Genomic DNA, 19457 nt, shown 5'->3' on the forward strand with positions numbered 1-19457 from the left:
CTCTGCACTGCCAGTGCAGAACCCGACGTGGGGCTCGAACTCACAAACCGTGAAATCATCACCTGAGCTGAAATCAAGAGTCGGACGCTTAACTGACCGAGTCCCCCAGGCGCCCCTGAAGTCAGAGCACATTTAGCCACCAGGGTTTGCCACAAGTGCTGGAATCCAGGGTCAGGGTGTCAGGGGTCCTGGAGTCCTGATCAGATGAGTCTCCTTCACGTCGGCAGAAGAGCTAGCTTTCCAACTATTTCTATCTTTTCCTTCCAAAAAAGAGAGCCCTGGAGAATGACTATCTGAGCTCCTGCTCTCTGCTCATCAACTCTCTTTTGGATCCTGGAGGGCTTAATAATCTTGGTGCCAACTTGCACCCTATTGAGGCCACCTGGCCATATTAGCACTTCCTAATCCTAACAGGCCCACTGGCTATGCACATTACACACACATACGTGCACACACATAAACCAGAGTGACCAGTGTGCTCTTCCCTGGTCTCCAGCCCAATGTGCAGGTATGAGGGTGACTCCTGACAGAGTCCCATCAGAAATGGCAATCCCAGGCCACCTCAGTTTGTAACACTGACTTACGGGTGAGATTGCCTCGACTTACCAGTTCTGCATTCCCCTACTTATTCCATATTAATCAGTGGCCTCTTTCCCCACCTCATTTATACATTTGCTGAGGCCAAAGGAGCATAACATTTTTGGGGGGGGGGGGAGGGGGGTCAGGCTATACTGCCACACTATCCTTTATCTTCCTGGAATAATCACAATGGAAAATAAAGACAGAGAAGGCATAGTTTTCAGTTATTCGAATGACTTTACCTCCTTTAGGTTTTTCTAAGTTGCATGTTTGGCTTAGCCAAGTCAGTGGTTTCTCAAACTATTAGCAACACAAGACGCCCCTGTCCCCCTCCCCCACCCCCACCCCCCCACCCCCCCAGAGAGAATCCAATACCTCCCAAGCATGTGGCCGTGCAAGGGGTGAAGCCAGCGTACTCCCAGTGGTAGGTCATCGTGCTGTCCTCCCGGGGAGAGGCGTCGGGCTGGCGGGAGGCAGGGCTCTCGTCGCAGGGGTTGAGGAGGCAGGGCCGCTCGGTGGGCAGCTGGGGGCCCTCGCACTCTTCCTCAGGCAGCTCGGTCTCCGTCTGCGTGAACGTCAGGAGCACACGGCACTTCACCTCCCGGACCTGGACGCCCGGCCCGCACGTGGTGCTGCAGGCCGACCAGGGCTCTGGGATGAACCTACAGAAGACCCAGGAGTCCCCGTTATACACCGGCCCCGCAGGAGCGACAGGCCTTCCCTGAAGGGAAGAGATAACTTCGCTCAGAGGGAATTCGGGACATTGGAAACGCTGTTTATTTTTCCTGGTGCTCAACTAGGTCATGAACAAATTGTCCAATCTTATTAGCAACAGAAAGGATTTTTCACTGGAGATCTAGTGAACGTTTGCACCCATTTTATTTATTTGTTTGCTTATTTATTTACTTATTTAGAGAGCAGGGGTGGGACAGAGAGAGAGAGAGAGAGAGAGAGAGAGACCCAAGTCTGACAGCGCAGAGCCCGATGCAGGGCTCAAACTCACAAATCATGAGATCATGACCTGAGCCGAAATCAAGAGTCAGACACTTAACTGACTGAACCACCCAGGTGCCCCAAAAGTTTGCCTCCATTTTAAAACTCAAATGCTGTGCTATCACCTTTGTATAACATCATTAAAATTAGGCTTTTCAAAAATTTGGTCATAAATAAACCATTATGTAGTGATAATTTCTAATCTGAGTTCTTTTGTAATACGGAGAATTTTCATCAATATTTATTCAATGAATCTTTATCAGGCTTATCCTCTAACAGGTAGGACTTTATTAAACTCTCAATATTTAAGATAATATGTGTTTTCTGTAGGGTAGATGAAGCTTTCATATTCTGTCCTCAACTACACTACACTGAATTTCATCTTCTTGAAAATATCTTAGATACAATATGGCTGAATAAAGTATTTATTTCGGATTCTGAATTATTATCCACTAAATCAGAGGTTGTCAACCTATAGCCTACAGGTCAAGTCCAGCCCACCTGTTTCTCTACAGACTACAGAATGACTTTTATAGTTTTAAATGGTTGGGGGTGGGAAAGAAGGGTAATATTTTCTGAATGACACAAGATTGAATTAAAGTATCCATAATTATAGTTTTACTGGAATATGGCCATGGTCACTTGCTCACTTCTTGTTCATGACCGCTTTTATGCTACATGGCAGAGCTGAGGATTTGCCACAGAGACTATTTGGCCCACAGAGCCTAAAATCTTTACTATCTGGGCCTTTGCAGAAGACGTTTACTGATTCCTGCACTGAACTGAAAAGCAGAGACTCAGCAGGGACATGCTTAGTTAAGTCATCCCGAAGCAACACTTGCATTGTGAGATATTCACAAGTGACAGGCAAGGAAGAGCCCAGCCAATGTAAGTTGGGGAAACCATGGGTGCAATAGTGCTCCACAGGTTTAATTACTGCAAAACTTTTCCAAAGACCACGATACATGAATGCATACTACAAATGCCTAAGAGGGGAATATGGCGTGCATCATTTCCTGAGTTAAAGTGAACGCAGATCTCTGTTCACAGGATAACGTACTAAGTCACTTCAGAAAACGGCTAAGATATAGTTCCAAGGGTTCATGTTCAAAATCTCAGAACGGGTAGTAAGGGTCTCTCAGAGTCCTCCAACCTTCTCTCCCTGGACAAGACTTCATCACCTTGTCCACAATCCAATCAGCAGGAGGAGACACCGCTGGGATACATGAGCCCCGTAAAGAGCCATGCAAACAGTAAACCCTCCAAATTCTATTTACTGCATTGAAAACTTTGGGTGGAGAACTCCCTCCCCTCCCCTAGGCCAGGAGAGGGCTCGCCCAACCTCCCAGCAGAGAGGAGTATTGGCATAATATTTGAACATGGTCTTTTCTCTCCTTGCTGTTTTTCCCCGGTAGAACTGGAAAGAAAAAGCCTGATTAAATTTAAGACGAGGCACCGATACAATGTAATATACATACAACGTAATAACATGAGGTCAATTAAAAGAAGGAGGTGTGTCTGTTATTAATTCAGAAGGAATAGTCTCCTCTTGGAGAGAGTTAAATGAAGTAAGTGTGGGATGGCTCATATACTGGGATCTTCTGTCTAAATACACACAGAAAGGCATGCATATGTATATGTAGTGTATATGTTATTTAATTAAAACATTTATAGCACACATACCTGTATATGACTTACGTACAATGTACAATGTCTCTTTTCTGGAAGCGATCGATCGCACGTGCCAGTGTGTGGAGTGGGAGCTTCCACTTTCTGTTTATAGCTTTAAAAGCCTTGCATTTTCTAACCATGTGCATACTGTACTTTTTTTTTTTAATTTTTTAACGTTTATTCATTTTTGAGATACAGAGAGACAGAGCACGAGCAGGGGAGGGGCAGAGAGAGAGGGAGACACAGAATCCGAAGCAGGCTCCAGGCTCTGCGCTGTCAGCACAGAGCCCGACGCGGGGTCTTGAACTCACAGACAGCGAGATCATGACCTGAGCTGAAGTCGGACGCTTAACCGACTGAGCCACCCAGGCGCCCCTGTGCACACTGTACGTTTATGGTCACCTTCTTTTCCCCTCCTCTCTCCTTAGTGATAAAAACTGAAAACTGAGATGTAGATTCTTTTCATTCACAGGGAACCCCTGTGTCTGTTGTGATTCAGAGCCCCATTAGAAGATGGGGCTGGAGGAAAGGCTCACCTCAGTTCCCAACGTGGCAAGTGATGGTCACATCCAGTGTTTTCCTAAGGTGTCCTGGACCTTTCAAGTTGGCTTTCAGAGACCCTTTTAGGGGTCCTCTTAAAAACCAGATGTGAGAACTGTCCAAATTAGCCACGAGTGGTTTGAAAGGGAGGGGGGGAGGGGAGCTATGGCAACAGAAACTTTATGTATAAAGTAGCATGATGGTCTTTGTGGATTTTTTTCAATTTTTTATGTATTATTAGTATTGTTTACTTATTTATTTTTTAAATGTTTATTTATCTCGAGAGAGACAGCATGAGAGTACGTGCACAAGCAGGGGAGGGGCAGAGGAAGGGAGAGAGAAAATCCCAAGCCGGCTGCACACTGTCAGTGCAGAGCCCGACATGGGGCTCGATCTGATGAACCATGAGATCATGACCTGAGCTGAACTCACGAGTTGGATGCTCAACTGACTGAGCCACCCAGGTGCCTCATGAGCCACCAGCACTCATTCAGTGCTTACTGAAACAAAGATTTTTTTTTTTATTCGAGAGACAGCGAGCGAGCGCATGAGCAGGGAGGGGACGGGGTGGGGGGAGAGACAGAGAGAGAGACAGAGAGAGAGAGACAGAGAGAGAGGGAATTCCAAGCAAGCTCTGTGCTGTCAGTACACGGGAGCTCGAACTCAACAAATGTGAGTTTAGCACCTGAGCAGAAATGCAGAGTCAGAGGCTTAAGTGACTGAGCCCCGCAGGGGCCCTGAGGGGAGCTTTTGAAGCACTTGGAGCAGGGGGAGGGAGGAACAGTCTGCAAAGGACACCTTCTGGGGGTGATGGGAGTGTTCGGTATCCTGCCTGAGGCTGGGGCTGGGTGGCTGTTTACACCTGTTAAAACTCATCACTTTAAACAGACACCGCTTACTGTATGTAAATTCTACCTCTTCAAAACGGATTTTTTTTTAAATGGCAGTTTTTATTTTTAAGTTTATTAATTTAATTTTTTTTTTTTGAGAGAGAGAGAGAGAGAGGGAGAGAGAGAGCGAGTGATACAGAATGCAAGCAGGGGAGGGGCACAGAGAGAGAGAGAGAGACCAGAATCCAAAGTAGCTCCAGGCTCTGAGCTGTCAGCACAGAGCCTGACGTGAGGCTCGAACCCACAAACTGTGAGATCATGACCTGAGCTGAAGTTAGACCCTCAACTGACTGAGTCACCCAGGCACCCTGGTAGTTTTTAGAGACAAAATGAGAGAAAACTGAAATAATCCGATATTGAAGTTGCCTGGATTCTTCAAGTAGAGGTTCTAACACGAGACAAACAGACAAAGTGTTCAGAAATAAAACATGTTAAAAAAAAAAAAAGTGCCTACAATACAGCTTGGAAAGGCACACTGTCTCCCAGGAAAAAGTGATAAAAAATGATGAACATAAAAACTTAGAGTTTTAGGGGCACCTGGGTGGCTCGGTCGGTTGAGCATCTGACTTCGGCTCAGGTCATGATCTTGTGGTTCCTGGGTTTAAGCCCCGTGTCAGGCTCTGTGCTGACGGCTCTGGAGCCTGCTTCCAATTCTGTGTCTCCCTCTCTCTCTGCCCCTCCCCCGTTCATGCTCTGTCTCTCTCTGTCCCAAAAATAAATAATAAACATTGAAAAAAAAATTAAAAAAAAAAAATTGGCTCTTGGGGTGCCTGGGTGGCGCAGTCGGTTAAGCGTCCGACTTCAGCCAGGTCACGATCTCGCGGTCGGTGAGTTCGAGCCCCGCGTCGGGCTCTGGGCTGATGGCTCAGAGCCTGGAGCCTGCTTCCGATTCTGTGTCTCCCTCTCTCTCTGCCCCTCCCCCATTCATGCTCTGTCTCTCTCTGTCTCAAAAATAAATAAACATTACAAAAATTAAAAAAAAAACTTATGTGTTTCACGCAGAATAATGGCCACCCCAAAGATGCCCATACCCTAGTCTCTAGAATTTATGAATATGTTATGTTGCATGGCAAAAGGAATTCTGCACATATGGTTAAGGTTATGGGCCTCGAGATAAGTAGATTACCCTAGCAGGATAATCTAATCACAGGTCCTGAAAAACAGAAATTCCTTTGGCTGAAGTCAGAGAGATGCAGGAAAAGAGCACGAGAGATTCAGAGCACGAGAGGTACCCCAGCTGCTGCTGGCTGGGAGACGGAAGGGGCCAGGAGCCAAGGAGTGCAGGCGACCCCTTGAAGTTGAGAACAACTGGCCGACAGCCAGCAAGGAAATGGGAGTTTCTTTTATTTTTTTTTAATTTTTTTTTCAACGTTTATTTTTGGGATAGAGAGAGACAGAGCATGAACGGGGGAGGGGCAGAGAGAGGGAGACACAGAATCAGAAACAGGCTCTAGGCTCTGAGCCATCAGCCCAGAGCCCGACGCGGGGCTCGAACTCACGGACCGCGAGATCGTGACCTGGCTGAAGTCGGACGCTTAACCGACTGCGCCACCCAGGCGCCCCTGGGAGTTTTGATTCTACAACTGCATGGAACTGATTTCTGCCAACTACCTGAATAGGACTGGAAGCACATTCTCCCCCAGAGCCCCAGACAGGTGCTCAGGCTGAGAGACACCTTGATTTTGGCTTCGTGGGACCCAGCGCAGAGGAACCACTTCAATCTACTGGGCTCCTGACTTACAGAACTGAGATAGCAAATGTTTATTAAGCCACTAGTTGTGTGGTAAATTGCTCCTGCAGCCATAGAAAAGGAAAACACCTGGCTAAAAACTTCTTTTTAGAAACCAGGAGCTTTGAAATAGGTTGGTAAGAAAGCCAGCTATGTCAACTTACTCATTTTATTTTATTTATTTTTTTTTTATTTTTTTTTTCAACGTTTATTTATTTTTGGGACAGAGAGAGACAGAGCATGAACGGGGGAGGGGCAGAGAGAGAGGGAGACACAGAATCGGAAACAGGCTCCAGGCTCTGAGCCATCAGCCCAGAGCCTGACGCGGGGCTCGAACTCACGCGAGATCACGCGAGATCTCGCGAGATCGTGACCTGAGCTGAAGTCGGACGCTTAACCGACTGCGCCACCCAGGCACCCCGTCAACTTACTCATTTTAAAGATGGAGAAGTCAATAGAAAAGGGATGTTGGTGATAAAAAAAAAAAAATACAGAAAAAGATGAAATCACAGAGGACTGATCTCCAGTTACTGGAGAAAATGAATCCAGAAAACATGCATCATCTAGAAAATTATGAGAAACAAGGAGATAACTTAAAATGGAGGCCAGAACAGGGTGCCTGGATGGCGCAGTCAGTTAAGCATCTGATTTCAGCTCAGGTCATGATCTCACGGTTCGTGGGTTCGAGCCCCGCGTCGGGCTCTGTGCTGACAGCTTGGAGCCTGGAGCCTGCTTGGGATTCTGTGTGTCTCTCTCTGTCCCTCCCCTGCTCATGCTCTCTCTCTCGCACGTGCTGTCTCTCTCTCTCTCAAAAATAAATAAACCTTAAGAGAAAAAAAGAAAAAAATGGAGGCCAGAACTATCAGCAATCATAATAAATTTAACTGAATTAAACTCTCCTATTAAAATACAAAGACTCTAATTTCAAAACCTACACAGGATACAAATGCAATCTTCAGAAATGTAAAAAGTATAAGGAATAACAAAATGAGATAAGGAAAGGTAAAAGGTACAAATTTTAGGAAAGAAGATGAAGTGATTCTTTAATGATGATATAACTATGGAAAACAGTATAGTTCATTGAAAATTTTTAGAAAAAAAATACGAGTTCAATGAAACAGTGCCTATGTATGGGGCATCTGGGGGGCTCAGTCAATTAAGCACCTGACTCCTAATTTCAGCTCACGTCATAATCCCAGGGTTTTGAGATGAAGCCCTGAGTTGGGTTCCACATCGAGCGTGAAGCGTGCTTAAAGTTCTCTCTTTCCCTCTTCTGCCCCCCCAACATGTCTGTGCACGCTCTCTCTCTCTAATAATAATAAAAAACAAAGTCCCTATCCATCTATCCTAAAACTACCAGGTTTCTCAAAATTCAACCAACATTTGCTGCTGGCGTTCATTGCCAGGCACCGTGCAAAGAATATTACATTTATCACTTAATGTAATTTTCACAACAACCTTATGAACAAGTACTGTTATTGTCCTGATTTTACAGATAAAAAAGACTGAGGCTTAACACCGGAGCTTGTGAATAAAAACTCTATAAAAAAAGCACAGGGCTGGTATGATTAAAACCACAAAATACTGAAGGGGTTCTGACCCCAGAGATCTGATTCGCTGGACAGAACAGCACATGCCTCTGAATGGGAAGACTCAACACTAAAGATGTGCATCCCCCGTTAATTGATTTAGCAAATGGACGCAGTTCCGATCCGATTTAGGGGGAAGGAGGCTGGAAACAGACAAGACAACTCTAAGGTTTTATGGGAGATTAGTTGAGGACCGTCATGAGCCGTTTAAAAGGAATAACAATGAGACAGCCCTCGCAGAACCTGATAGAAAAAAGTTCTAAAAAGTTGCAATAATTCCCATACTCTGGCACTGACGATGGAGTGGTCCATTTACACAATGAAGGCACTGTGACCTCAACATGAGCACTAGATTATTCACTAGATGGTGCGGGGCAGCTTGTTAATTATTCAAGGTAGAATTAAGTTAGACAAACACCACACACCACACGTCAGAGTAAATTCTCCATGGGTCAAAGTTAAAGGTAAACCACGAAAACGTTAAAAATACAGCTGACCTTGGGGCGCCTGGGTGGCTCAGTCGGTTAAGCGTCCGATTTTGGCTCAGGTCATGATCTCACAGTTCGTGAGTTCGAGCCCCACATTGGGCTCTGTAATGACAGCTCAGAGCCTGGGTCCTGCTTCAGACTCAGTGTCTCCCTCTCCCTCTGCCCTTCACCCACTCAGGCTCTGCCTCTCTCTGTCTCTGTCTCTCAAAAATAAATAAACATTAAAAAAATTTTTTTTAAAAAATACAGCTGACCCTTGGGGCGCCTGGGGGGCTTAGTCGGTTGAGCGTCCGACTTCGGCTCAGGTCATGATCTCGCGGTCCGTTGGTTCGAGCCCCGCATCAGGCTCTGTGCTGATGGCTCGGAGCCTGCAGCCTGCTTCGGATTCTGTGTCTCCCTCTCCCTCTCTCTCTCTCTCTCTCTCTCTCTCTCTCTGCCCCTCCCCCACTCATGCTCTGTCTCTATCTCAAGAATAAATAAACGTTAAAAAAAAATTAAAAAGAAAATACAGCTGACCCTTGAACAACTCCGGGGTTAGGGACACTGACCCTCTCCTCATCCCCCTGCCTACAGTCAAAAATCGACATACAACTTCTCACTCCCCAAACACTTACCCAATGGACCCTTACCCATAACGTAAAGAGTCAATTACACATATTTTATATGTCCTATGTATTATATACTGTCTTCTCACAATAAAGTAAGGTAGAGGAAAGAAATGCTATTAAAAAAATCATAAGGGGGGGGGCGCCTGAGTGCCTTAGTCAGTTAAGCATCCGTGTCTTAATTTCAGCTCAGGTCATGATTTCATGGTCTGGGATCAAGCCCCACACTGGGCTCTGTGCTGGTTTGGGATTCTCTCTCCATCTCCCTCTGTCCCTTCCCTGCTCATGCATGTGTGTGCACACATGTGTGTTCTCTCTCTCTAAAAAAAAAAAAGAAAGAAAAGGAAAGAAAATCATAAGGAAAAAAACACATTTACAGTGCCACACTGCAAAAATCCACATGTAAGTCGACCCACATAGTTCAAACCCATGTTGTTCAAGAGTCAACTGTACTAGAAAATAGCATTTTTTTTTGAAGAAAGGAAACTTCCTCATTTTGATGGACGTGTGGGAAAGAGGGTGGGCTTCAGGACTGCTTTGGATGGCAAATCAGTACTGAATTTCGGAAATGCAATTTGACCAAAGAAATTCAATGCCTTCGATGTGCCTCCTGGCCCAGAAATTCCACCCCAACAAATGTGTCCAGTCTACACAGAGATGTGTAATTTGACATTTTCCACAGTTCCTTTTTTAATCATAGTGAATGATTAGAAACAAGTTGCAGACAGCCAGAAAGATCTTTCTAAAATGTAATCATGATGGTGAACGGATAAGGAAGATACGGTGCGTGTGCACACACACACACATATATACACACATACATACACAAATGGAATATTACTCAGCCATCAAAAAGAATGAAATCTTGTGGGGCACCTGGGTGGCTCAGTCAGTTAAGCGTCCAACTTCAGCTCAGGTCATGATCTCATGGTTCATGGGTTCAAGCCCCACATCAGGCTCTGAGCTGACAGCTCAGAGCCTGGAGCCTGCTTCGGATTCTGTGTCTCTCTGTCCCTCTTCCACTCACACTCTCTGACTCTCTCTCAAAATAAGTAAACATTAAATAAATGAACATAAACTGAAATAAATGAACATAAAATGAAATAAATGAAAATAAACATTAAATAAATAAACATTAAAAAAAGAATGCAATCTTGCCATTAGCAACAACATGGATGGAACTAGAGTGTATTATGCTAAGCGAAGTAAGTCAGTCAGAGAAAGACAGATACCATATGATTTCACTCACGCATGGAATTTAAGAAACACCACTGATGAACACAGAAGGAAAGGAAAACTAAGAAGAAAACAGAGAGGGAGGCAAACCATAAGTGACTCTTAAATCCAGAAAACAAACTGAAGGTTGCTCAAGGGGGGTTGGGTGTGGGGGACGGGCTAGACAGATGATGGCATCGAGGAGGGCACTTGTTGGGACGCGCACTGGGTGTTGTATGTAAGCGATGAATCACTAAATCCTATTCCTGAAACCATTATCACACTATATGTTAACGAATCTGGATTTAAATAAAATTTAAAAATAAATAAATAAAATAGGGTGTAATCATGATGGCCTCACTTGTGAAAACCTCCCACTTTCTCCAAACGAAGTCCCAGTTCCTTAGTGAACCGAGAAGTTTTCCAAGACGTGCTTAAGCTCCCCGCTGTATCCTTGCTGCCATTACCAGCCTCTCTCCCCCACCGGCCCCTCCCCACACTCCGGACGTCAGCATCCAGGCGTGGCCAGCAGGCCTGCACACAATCCCACGTACTTGACGTGCGGCTCTTCTGATGCCCGTGTGCATCTCAAGACCATCTCAAGTTCGCGTAGGTCCTGAAGGCAGGTCCTCGGACCAACCTACGGATGCGCGCAGCTTGAATTCAGGTCACCTAAGGCAAAACCAAAGCGCTTCCTAAAATCACGTGCCAGAGACTCACCGTCTACCACTTAACAGCCCTGAAGGGCTGGGCAATTCCCTAACCTCTTCTGTGCCTTGCTTTCTTCACCGCTAAAGTGAGGGTAATAATTACACTTCTTCGTGGGGACATTGTTGGAATTAAGTGAGCTAACCCACCACATAGGCACCTGGCACAAACGATGTCCTCAGTATTAGCCGTTACTGCTCTTGCAGGAAAACCAGATGTCTCAAAGAAGACATACTTTGATGGTAGCAGATACAGCTTCCACAAATGGAGACGCGAACACAGCAGTGAGGAAAACACCCAAAGCGCTCCAAACCCGCCCTGTTTCCTTGGTTTCCGTCTATGAAAAATGGGAGAATGGGGCGACCCAGCTGCGGAAGCATCGCGAACCCCAAAGAAAGTCGCAGGCCTCCCGGGAAGGCCTTTGAGAACAAGGATAACCGTATCGACTGTCAACACGTTCCCCAGCGGAAAGCTAAGAAGGTCAAAACTGTAGTTCCCTGGCTTAGCTTTATAAGCTGTAATTTTTATTTTCCTAATTAAAAAAAAAAAATAAAGCTTTAGAACATCCACTCCCTGTGTAAATTCAGAGCCCAGGCCACGGGAAACCACAGAGGCAGAAATATTTATCTTCTCCAGGAGGGTTTGGCAGGCTTTGCTCGAGGGATCTGAAATATAGCTGCGTTCGCCTTCCCCTCCGTTGTCAACAAGGGAGCATCCCCAAACCACAAAGGACAGCGGTTATAAAGGGATGAACTGGAAGCTGAGGTATGCTGCGGTCCTGTTTGGAAATGGAGGGAATGGACGGAGTCAGAAGTGGTGGGACGGAGGAAACTATAAACTTCGCACTAGACAGCCAGGAACACACCAGAACCTGCCAGCAGCGTGAATTATAAAGGAAAATTGCATAGCGACCACAGAGGGTGGGAGGGAGGGCGAGACAGAGAGAGAGAGAGAGGAAGTGGGGAGGAGGCCGGGAACAGGTGCGTGCAGGCTCATTCTTCCATGCTGGAGAGACACGAGTGGGGTCTTTCTGCAGGAAAGGGCACATGAACTCTGCTCAGGGAGTCAGGGGAGGAGGGAACCACCAGCAAAGGCAGGCAGACTGATGGATAAGCAGGCTTGGAATGAATTCGAGGCCCAGACCTCCTGGAGCTTACATGGTATTGCCCCTTCCAATAAAATGAATGGCGGTAGACCGGGGCGGGGCAGGGAGGGGGGGGTTCCTGGGTGACTCAGGTGGCTGCGTGTCCGACTTGATTTCTGCTCAGGTCATGATCTCAGAGCTTGTGGATTCGAGCCCCGCGTCGGGCTCTGTGCTGACAGCTCAGAGCCTGGAGCCTGTTTCTCATTCTGTGCCTTCCTCTCTCTCTGCCCCTCCCCTGTTTGCGCTCTCTCTCTCTCAAAAATAAATAAATAAAGAAATAAAGAAATAAAGAAATAAAGAAATAAATAGATAAATCATAAACATTAAACATAAATAAATAAAAATAAAAAATTTAGAAAAGGAGAAAATGGATGGGATTTTCAGACCTTGAAAGGGACCCTTCGGACTCTCTGATCTAGTGGTTCCCAAACTCGGATGCTCCCTCCCCAGTCACTTAGGGTGCTTGCGAAAAACGCTGGGGGCAGATTCATAGAGAAGGAAAGTCGAATCGAGGTGCTGGGGGCGGGGGGGGGGCCAGTAGGGGGATATGGGGAGTTAGCACTTAACGGGTACAGAGTGTATGTTGGGGGAGATGAAGCGGTTCTGGAGGTGGGTGGTGGGGCTGGTCACACAACGGCATCAGTGTAGTTTAAGGCCGCTAAACCGTACCCTTAGAAATGGTTAAAGAGGTAATTTTTAAAATTGAAGTGCGGCTGACATACGACATTCTAGCTGCTTCCGGAGTGCATCAGGGCGGGCTGATATTTTTACATGTTACGAAACGATGCCCACGATGGGCATCAGCACTGTCGGTCACCATGCAAAGTTACAGACGACGATGGACTCTGTTCCCTGTTCATCCCCGTGGCTTGTTTATTTTATAGCTGGAAGTTTGCACCTCTTCATCCCTTGCACCTATTTTGTCATGCATGTTTTACCACACACACACCAAAAGGTATCTGGCAGAGCCGAAAACGTTCTAGTGACTAAGCCCCACCCCCCAGCGTCTGCCACGCGGGGCCCAGAAATCTGCAATCACGTAGCACCACAAGTGGTTCTGATGAAAGTGCGTCACCTACACTCAAATAAGAAAATTAGTACAAGGGGAGCGTGGACGTGAGTGGCAGCTTCACGAAGGCCAGGCACGACCAGCAGCTCCATGTGGCTGGAACGTCCCACTCAAGGCAAAGCAAGAAAGTGGTTAGGGATGAGGCCGGGAGCCAGGAAGGGGGATGGCCCCTGCTAAGTCTGGTTGGCCTTGTGAACGAGTGTAAATATTTGGGTGATGGGGAACCTCTGGGGTATTCGCAACATTGGAAGGAAAGAATCAGATTTGTGCCTTGGCTGGTCTAGTCCAAGAGCTGTGGGATGGGTAGGTTCGAAGGGACTGAGGGGGAAGCGAAGCGGGAGGCTGTTGGAAGGGTGAGTTCAGGACCTGGAGAGGATGGTGGGAGGGAAGGAGCTGGAATGGAGACAGATTTTGGTGGATATGACTGGCACAGCCGGTGGTTAACGACATATAAAGGAAGAATGAGAGACAGGCAAGAATGACTCCAAGCTTGCGGTTTGGGGAACTGGACAGCAATCCCATTAGCCAAGAGAGGATACACAGGAGTAGCCATCATGATCTCGTTGTGTTCTGGGGACAGAAGAACCTGGTAGGATGTGTCACCCCAGTCTGACAACCCCATGCCTTCTGGGCATGACAACCACACTCCCTTTTGAGTGTCTCAAATCTCTCTCTTCCCTTCGCTTACAGAATCACAGGAGATTGGAGTGGGGAGAAGGTTCCAGTAACGCTGAGCCCAATATCCTTCTTGTACAGTTGGGAGGTGCAGACATGTTAACTGACTGGCGTACGATCCTTATTACCTTGTTAATATATTTAAGGTCATCCTAGCTTCAAATAAAAACAATTAAAAATCAAACATACATATGACGACTTCTGTCCATCAACTTGACTACCAATCTTTACTCGTTCTTCAGTCGTCAAATATCCACTTCCTTCTGACTGGGAATCCGTTTCTTAAATCTCTACAATGATTACTTCTCTACCCTTTCAGTGATCCTACCCTAACATTAACTGGAAAAGACTCTTGTCCATCTAAATAGTATTTCCTCAGTCCACATAGCTTCTCCTTGGCTTTCTATGAGATCTGCAACTCTCCTTAAACCCTATACTGCCTTGGTCTTTACAACTGTGGTCCTTCCTTGTGTCCCCTCCTTCCTCTTCTCATTACTCCTTCTCCTGCATTACCCACTTCTTGTGACCGCCCCCCCCCCTTCCTCTAGATCACCAAGCTTCAGTCATGAGCCCAGAACCCCTCTCTCTTCAGTTAGTTACTCTGGGGTCATTCAGAAGAAACCACTGGGTTCACTTCCAGGCCCGACAGTAGTCCACGTGGAAAAGTTCTCTCTGCGCATGTCCTACGTGGGATGTGCCAGCTCTCTTGGCCCGCATTGCTAGAGGCATGGTGCCTTCTCTTGAGAAGTAATCCACATTCCTCAGGGGCTCACTGGGCTGGTCCCCAGTTGGAAAGGACATTGATAAATGAGCGTGTTCTGAAAACAGCAATGAGGTTGGTAAGGGATCTCAAAACAACACATGAAAACCACTGGAAAACGCTAAGAGTGATGAGCCCGGGAAAGGCTGCACTCTTGTGATCCAGCTTTCTTCAAATTTGTGAAAACCCGTCACGTGGGATGGGGCATAGATGTGGGTTTTTGTGGGTTGTTTTCCTGTTTCAGAAATCCGAAATTTGAAGGAGGTATATTTAGCTCAAGAGGGGCAAAAATATCTTGCCTATAACTCCTGAGGTTCAACAGAAGGATGAGCTGTCTCTCAATGCAGGGAGCTCTGTCTGTTGCTGAAGGTACTGAGGAAGAAAGACCTGCTCTGAGCTGGAGACCAGCCATATTGAGATCCCTTTTCCTAGAACACTCTAGGGATTGCCCCCTTGGCAAACAGGCTGTCAGCGCCACAGACTTCACATATGTGACAGGGACTCAGCTGTCCTGTCCAATTACTTGAGTCTGTCATTGGTCCTGCTGCTCTTCTAGACTCCTGGACGAAAAATCTCAGGGTGCCTTTGATTCCTTGCTCTCTTTAGGTCCGTACCCTCGGCTTCCGGAAGGTGTCTCTGGTTTACTCCTAATTCTCCATTTCCACTGACACCATTCCACCCCAGACTTGCCAAATCACATGTGGATAGAAGTCATTAGATTTTTAAGTAGGAATGGACCCTGGAGAGATCGAGTTCAGCCTGCTCCTTTCATAGGTAAGGAGAATGAGACGCAGAAAAATTAAAGACTTATCTACGGTCACACAGTTCAAAGTGGCGGTTCTAGGCTCCAAGATGCAGAGTGCCATATTCTTTCCACTGCTCCTTCCCACAGCAGCTCCAGGATTTCTCCTTATAATCACGTGGGCCACCCTGATACATTTCAAGTAAATTGGTTTTATAGAGGTTGGCCATGACTTAACCATGGAATGACTGATTGATCTGTACAAGGTTGTCATGGTCCTTGGTCAAATCATACGTGTTAATCTAGATCTAGGAATTACCCCCAATCTCTTAATTGTAACAGACCACTGGGTCTGCTTTGAGTTAACACACACTGTTCTTTTATGTGCTTCTCACAGATAATGCCAAAGTAGAACTGCTGAATTGTGAAATAAAGAAGACTTCCAGCCAGCTCAAGCTCTCTAGAGTCTGAAAATTCAGGTCATTTGGATTTGAAATGTATCATTGTATTCCAATAAGTACAAAAATTACATAGATCATGTTAACTGGCTATGCCCTGATTACACCCATAAAAGGCCCTGTACTCACGATGGTTCTTCGGTTGCTCTTCTGGGCTCTTCTAGTTCCTGGGCTTGTTTCAGCCACGGTAATTTAGCTTCCACTGGGCTTTTTTCTAAGAAAAAGGGAACACCAACAACAAGCTTAAAGCAGCTGGATACATGATCGTTATTTGCGAAAGGTTTCATCAATAAAGCAGTCACGCTTTTCGAATGCAAAGTGGAGTCTTTTATCACAGGACCTGAAGCGGCTTCTGGAGTGAACCAAACATTTCTGTCGTGTATTGTTTTCATTAACACATTATCCCAGTGCAACCAGATGATCCCATAGCACAGTTGAAGATGTTCTCCAAGTGAGCATACAAATGCCTTTTATATAAAAAAAAATGCCTTCTATAAACCAATACCAATCTCTGTTGTTTACATATTAAAGCTCTTACTTCAACCGTATCAGCTTGCTCTCTTTTGCCACAAATCCCCCTTGCCCAAGAATAAAGAGACCAATGGAGAAAATCAAATAACGTAGATGTTTAGAAAATTGGGAGGAGGTTTTACTCAAACTTTTATTGGTGTAGTTGTCGCGGGAGCTGATTGCCGATTACACCCATCACACGGGAGCAAGATGCGTGCTCCTTTCTGTGCTTTTAAGCCTCGCAAGACACGAAGAAAGGAACGCACTAGGTTATGAAATGAGAAAGGAAATTTTGGGCTGCTTCAGGGAAATCACAGACCCTGAGGCGGTGGCTGTGAAAGAACTATCAAGTGCACAAGGCAGGAGGAAAGACCTCACCGACGACGTTAGACAGCCATTACTTGCACCTCGTGGGGCAACCACGTGGCTTTTCTGAAGGGCGGACAGAGTAAATAAGTATTTGTGAAACGGTTGACTATAAGGCTCTATGTATGGATAATGAACTCAGAAATAATGAAGGAGAATTGTACCATCCTTTCTAAAAGACTAAGGAAGACTTCTTGGGACCAACCAGTGAGGATAATCCTTTTTCCATTTCCAGAAAGGAAAGACTTGTCATAAGGGTTGGTAATACCTCACTCAAGTACATGGAAATAACCATGTATGGAAAGGAATGTGTATCCGAGAGATGATGCCAAGACTTCCTGCCCATGGATGCTACCCATTTCTGCTCATTCCTGGGGAACAAATAGGAATAATAGAAGAAATTCAAAAAGCATCCAGAGATCTGCATTGGGAGCCGAAAGTCTTCATCTACTCCACGGTAGGTAGGCACCAGGACACGTGATAAAGATGATGTTGTCCCTCCCTCACGAGACATACACTCCAGGGTAAGGTATGTACAAAATACTGCGGGGGAAAAAAGAATGAGAACCCTGGGGGAAATTTCCTCCTCCTCTTTCTCTTCATCCTTCTCCTTTTCTTTTCCCCTTTCTCTTTCTCCTCATCCTCCTTCTTTTTCTCCAAAGCAGGGATTCCATCAGATTATTCCGTGTCCAGCGAGTAATGTTGGTGTAAGCCCAGACAGATAGGAGCCACTCTAAACGCACTGAGTCGATAAGCACTCAGCTTCCCCCCCCCCCAGATCAATTTATCAAGTGGGTCCAGCTTCTTTACCTGGTGGACAGTCTAACTGCCATCTGTCGGTAAGACAGTTTTCCTAAGACGGTTAAGTTGAAATGTAAATCCTGCGATATTCGAATGAGAGCTGGAAAACACCACTCGATTTAACTTGAACATGCACCACAAACTTACCTTTCGGTTTGTAGCACGGGATGGGGATGATACATTCTTCTTTGATGTGTAACTTCAGCTGTGGGTTGCAGCCACCAACGTGCTGCCCGCGGTGGTTGATACACAGAACGACGCGGTAACGTAACCCTCGGCCACAAGTCACCGTGCACTTCAAAGAAGAAACGAGAAGCCAGTGAAACTCTTGTCCACGAGGAGATCCACAAAGGCATTAATGACTCAAGCCAAGGAGAGCCCCTGATCTACGTATTAAACACAAAAGACCATTAGACAAACAGTAGGTAAAGAAGGGGATAGAAGCTAGTTTTCTCTGATTCTTATGTTTCAGGGCCCCTCCCTTTGCAGGGCCTCCGTCCAGTTCTCAACCTGAGAAGTATTTCAGATGAGGCCACAGCACAAGAAAAACTGAAATGACCCGAAAATTTTCTGTTCGATATGAAAGAGACTTGATATAGGTTTTCTCAAATTTGATTAAATTTGTAATGACATTATCCAAAACAACTTGAGAACATGGGAAAAAGAAACTGTTTTAAACTATTAATTAAAAAATCAAATTCTGATCAGTCACACTAAAGGATTTTCTTCCCATTCTGTCTATAGAAATCGATCTTGCAAAACTGCGATCACACGAAGAGGCCATCATAGAGTATTCAGCCACAAAGCTCAGGAAAAATACTGTAGAAATATCAAGCAGTTAAAATTCATAAAAACATTCTGCAAGGCACCTGAGTGGCTCAGTCGGTTAAGTCTCCGACTTTGGCTCAGGTCAGGGTCTCAAGGCTCGTGGGTTTGAGCCCCGCGTCCGGCTCTGTGCTGACAGCTCGGAGCCTGGAGTCTGCTTCGGATTCTGTGTCTCCCTCTCTCTGTACCCACACCCCACCCCCCCGACCTGGCTCATGCTGTCTCACTCTCTCAAAAATAAATAGATTAAAAAAACTTTTCTAAATAAACATTTTGCTATTTTGTCTGAATTTTCATGGTTTGTGCTGTATTTTTTTCCTTGAATTATTTATTTATGCTTTGAAAGGTTCTCTTACTGACAAATGGAGTATTTTCCTGTCATGAAAGTCTCGGATATCATTTCAATTTATGTACATATGTTGGGGAGTACATATGTGTATAAGTATGTGTTTTTTTTTAATTAATAGACTTTATTTTTTAGGACCATTTTTTGTTTAGAGAAAAACTGAGCAGACAGCCCAGAGTTCTGCTTTGCCCCCACTCACCCCCATAGTCTCCCTTATTACTGACATCTTGTGTGAGTGTGGTACAATTATTACAACGGAGGAACCAATGCTGCTGTATTGTTTTAACTAAAGTTCACAGTTCACGTTGGGGGTCATTGTCAGTTTTTTAAAATTTTGCAATTGCTTCGCTTATTCTAAGTAAAAATTCACTGAGGTGCCTGATATTTTTATTTTGCATCCTTTCTTCTTCAAAGTCCAAACTGTGTACACTTCAGGCCTCCCCAATTCTGGGATCCATCCGAGGGAGGGGCTGAAAGTCCTAGGACATCCACTATGAACAGGTGCGGCCCGCGGGGGTTATCTTACTCATGTCCCAACGCACCTTCAGGTCAGTAGCCTCATTCCCATTCGACAGATGAGCAAATAGCCCACCACCAAAGGACCTTGCTCAAGGTCACACAGTTCCCAAGGGGCATAGCGGATCCATCCTGGAGCCTCTCGTTGCCAAAACCATGACTTTGCCACTGACACATCGAGCTCAAGGACTCTTTCTTAAGTCTGTAGATGTTTCCTACACGGTCACAGACAAGTTTC

General features: G+C 45.7%; 1 protein-coding gene across 2 annotated transcripts in view; it reads right to left on the reverse strand.

Annotated features, from left to right (window-relative positions):
* ADAMTSL3 (ADAMTS like 3) overlaps positions 1-19457 on the reverse strand; it is a 369755-nt gene that overhangs the window by 114386 nt on the left and 235912 nt on the right. For both annotated transcript variants that reach the window (XM_040493500.1, XM_040493501.1), the window contains 3 exons: positions 17680-17827; positions 15985-16069; positions 955-1241 (listed from right to left, as the gene is read on the reverse strand). In XM_040493500.1, the coding sequence (XP_040349434.1) occupies positions 955-1241; positions 15985-16069; positions 17680-17827 (520 nt within the window). The remainder of the gene's footprint in view (positions 1-954; positions 1242-15984; positions 16070-17679; positions 17828-19457) is intronic.

The sequence above is a fragment of the Herpailurus yagouaroundi genome, unplaced genomic scaffold (assembly GCF_014898765.1).
Source record: "Herpailurus yagouaroundi ecotype Mexico unplaced genomic scaffold, PumYag 185, whole genome shotgun sequence".
In the NCBI taxonomy this organism is placed as follows: Eukaryota; Metazoa; Chordata; class Mammalia; order Carnivora; family Felidae; genus Herpailurus; species Herpailurus yagouaroundi.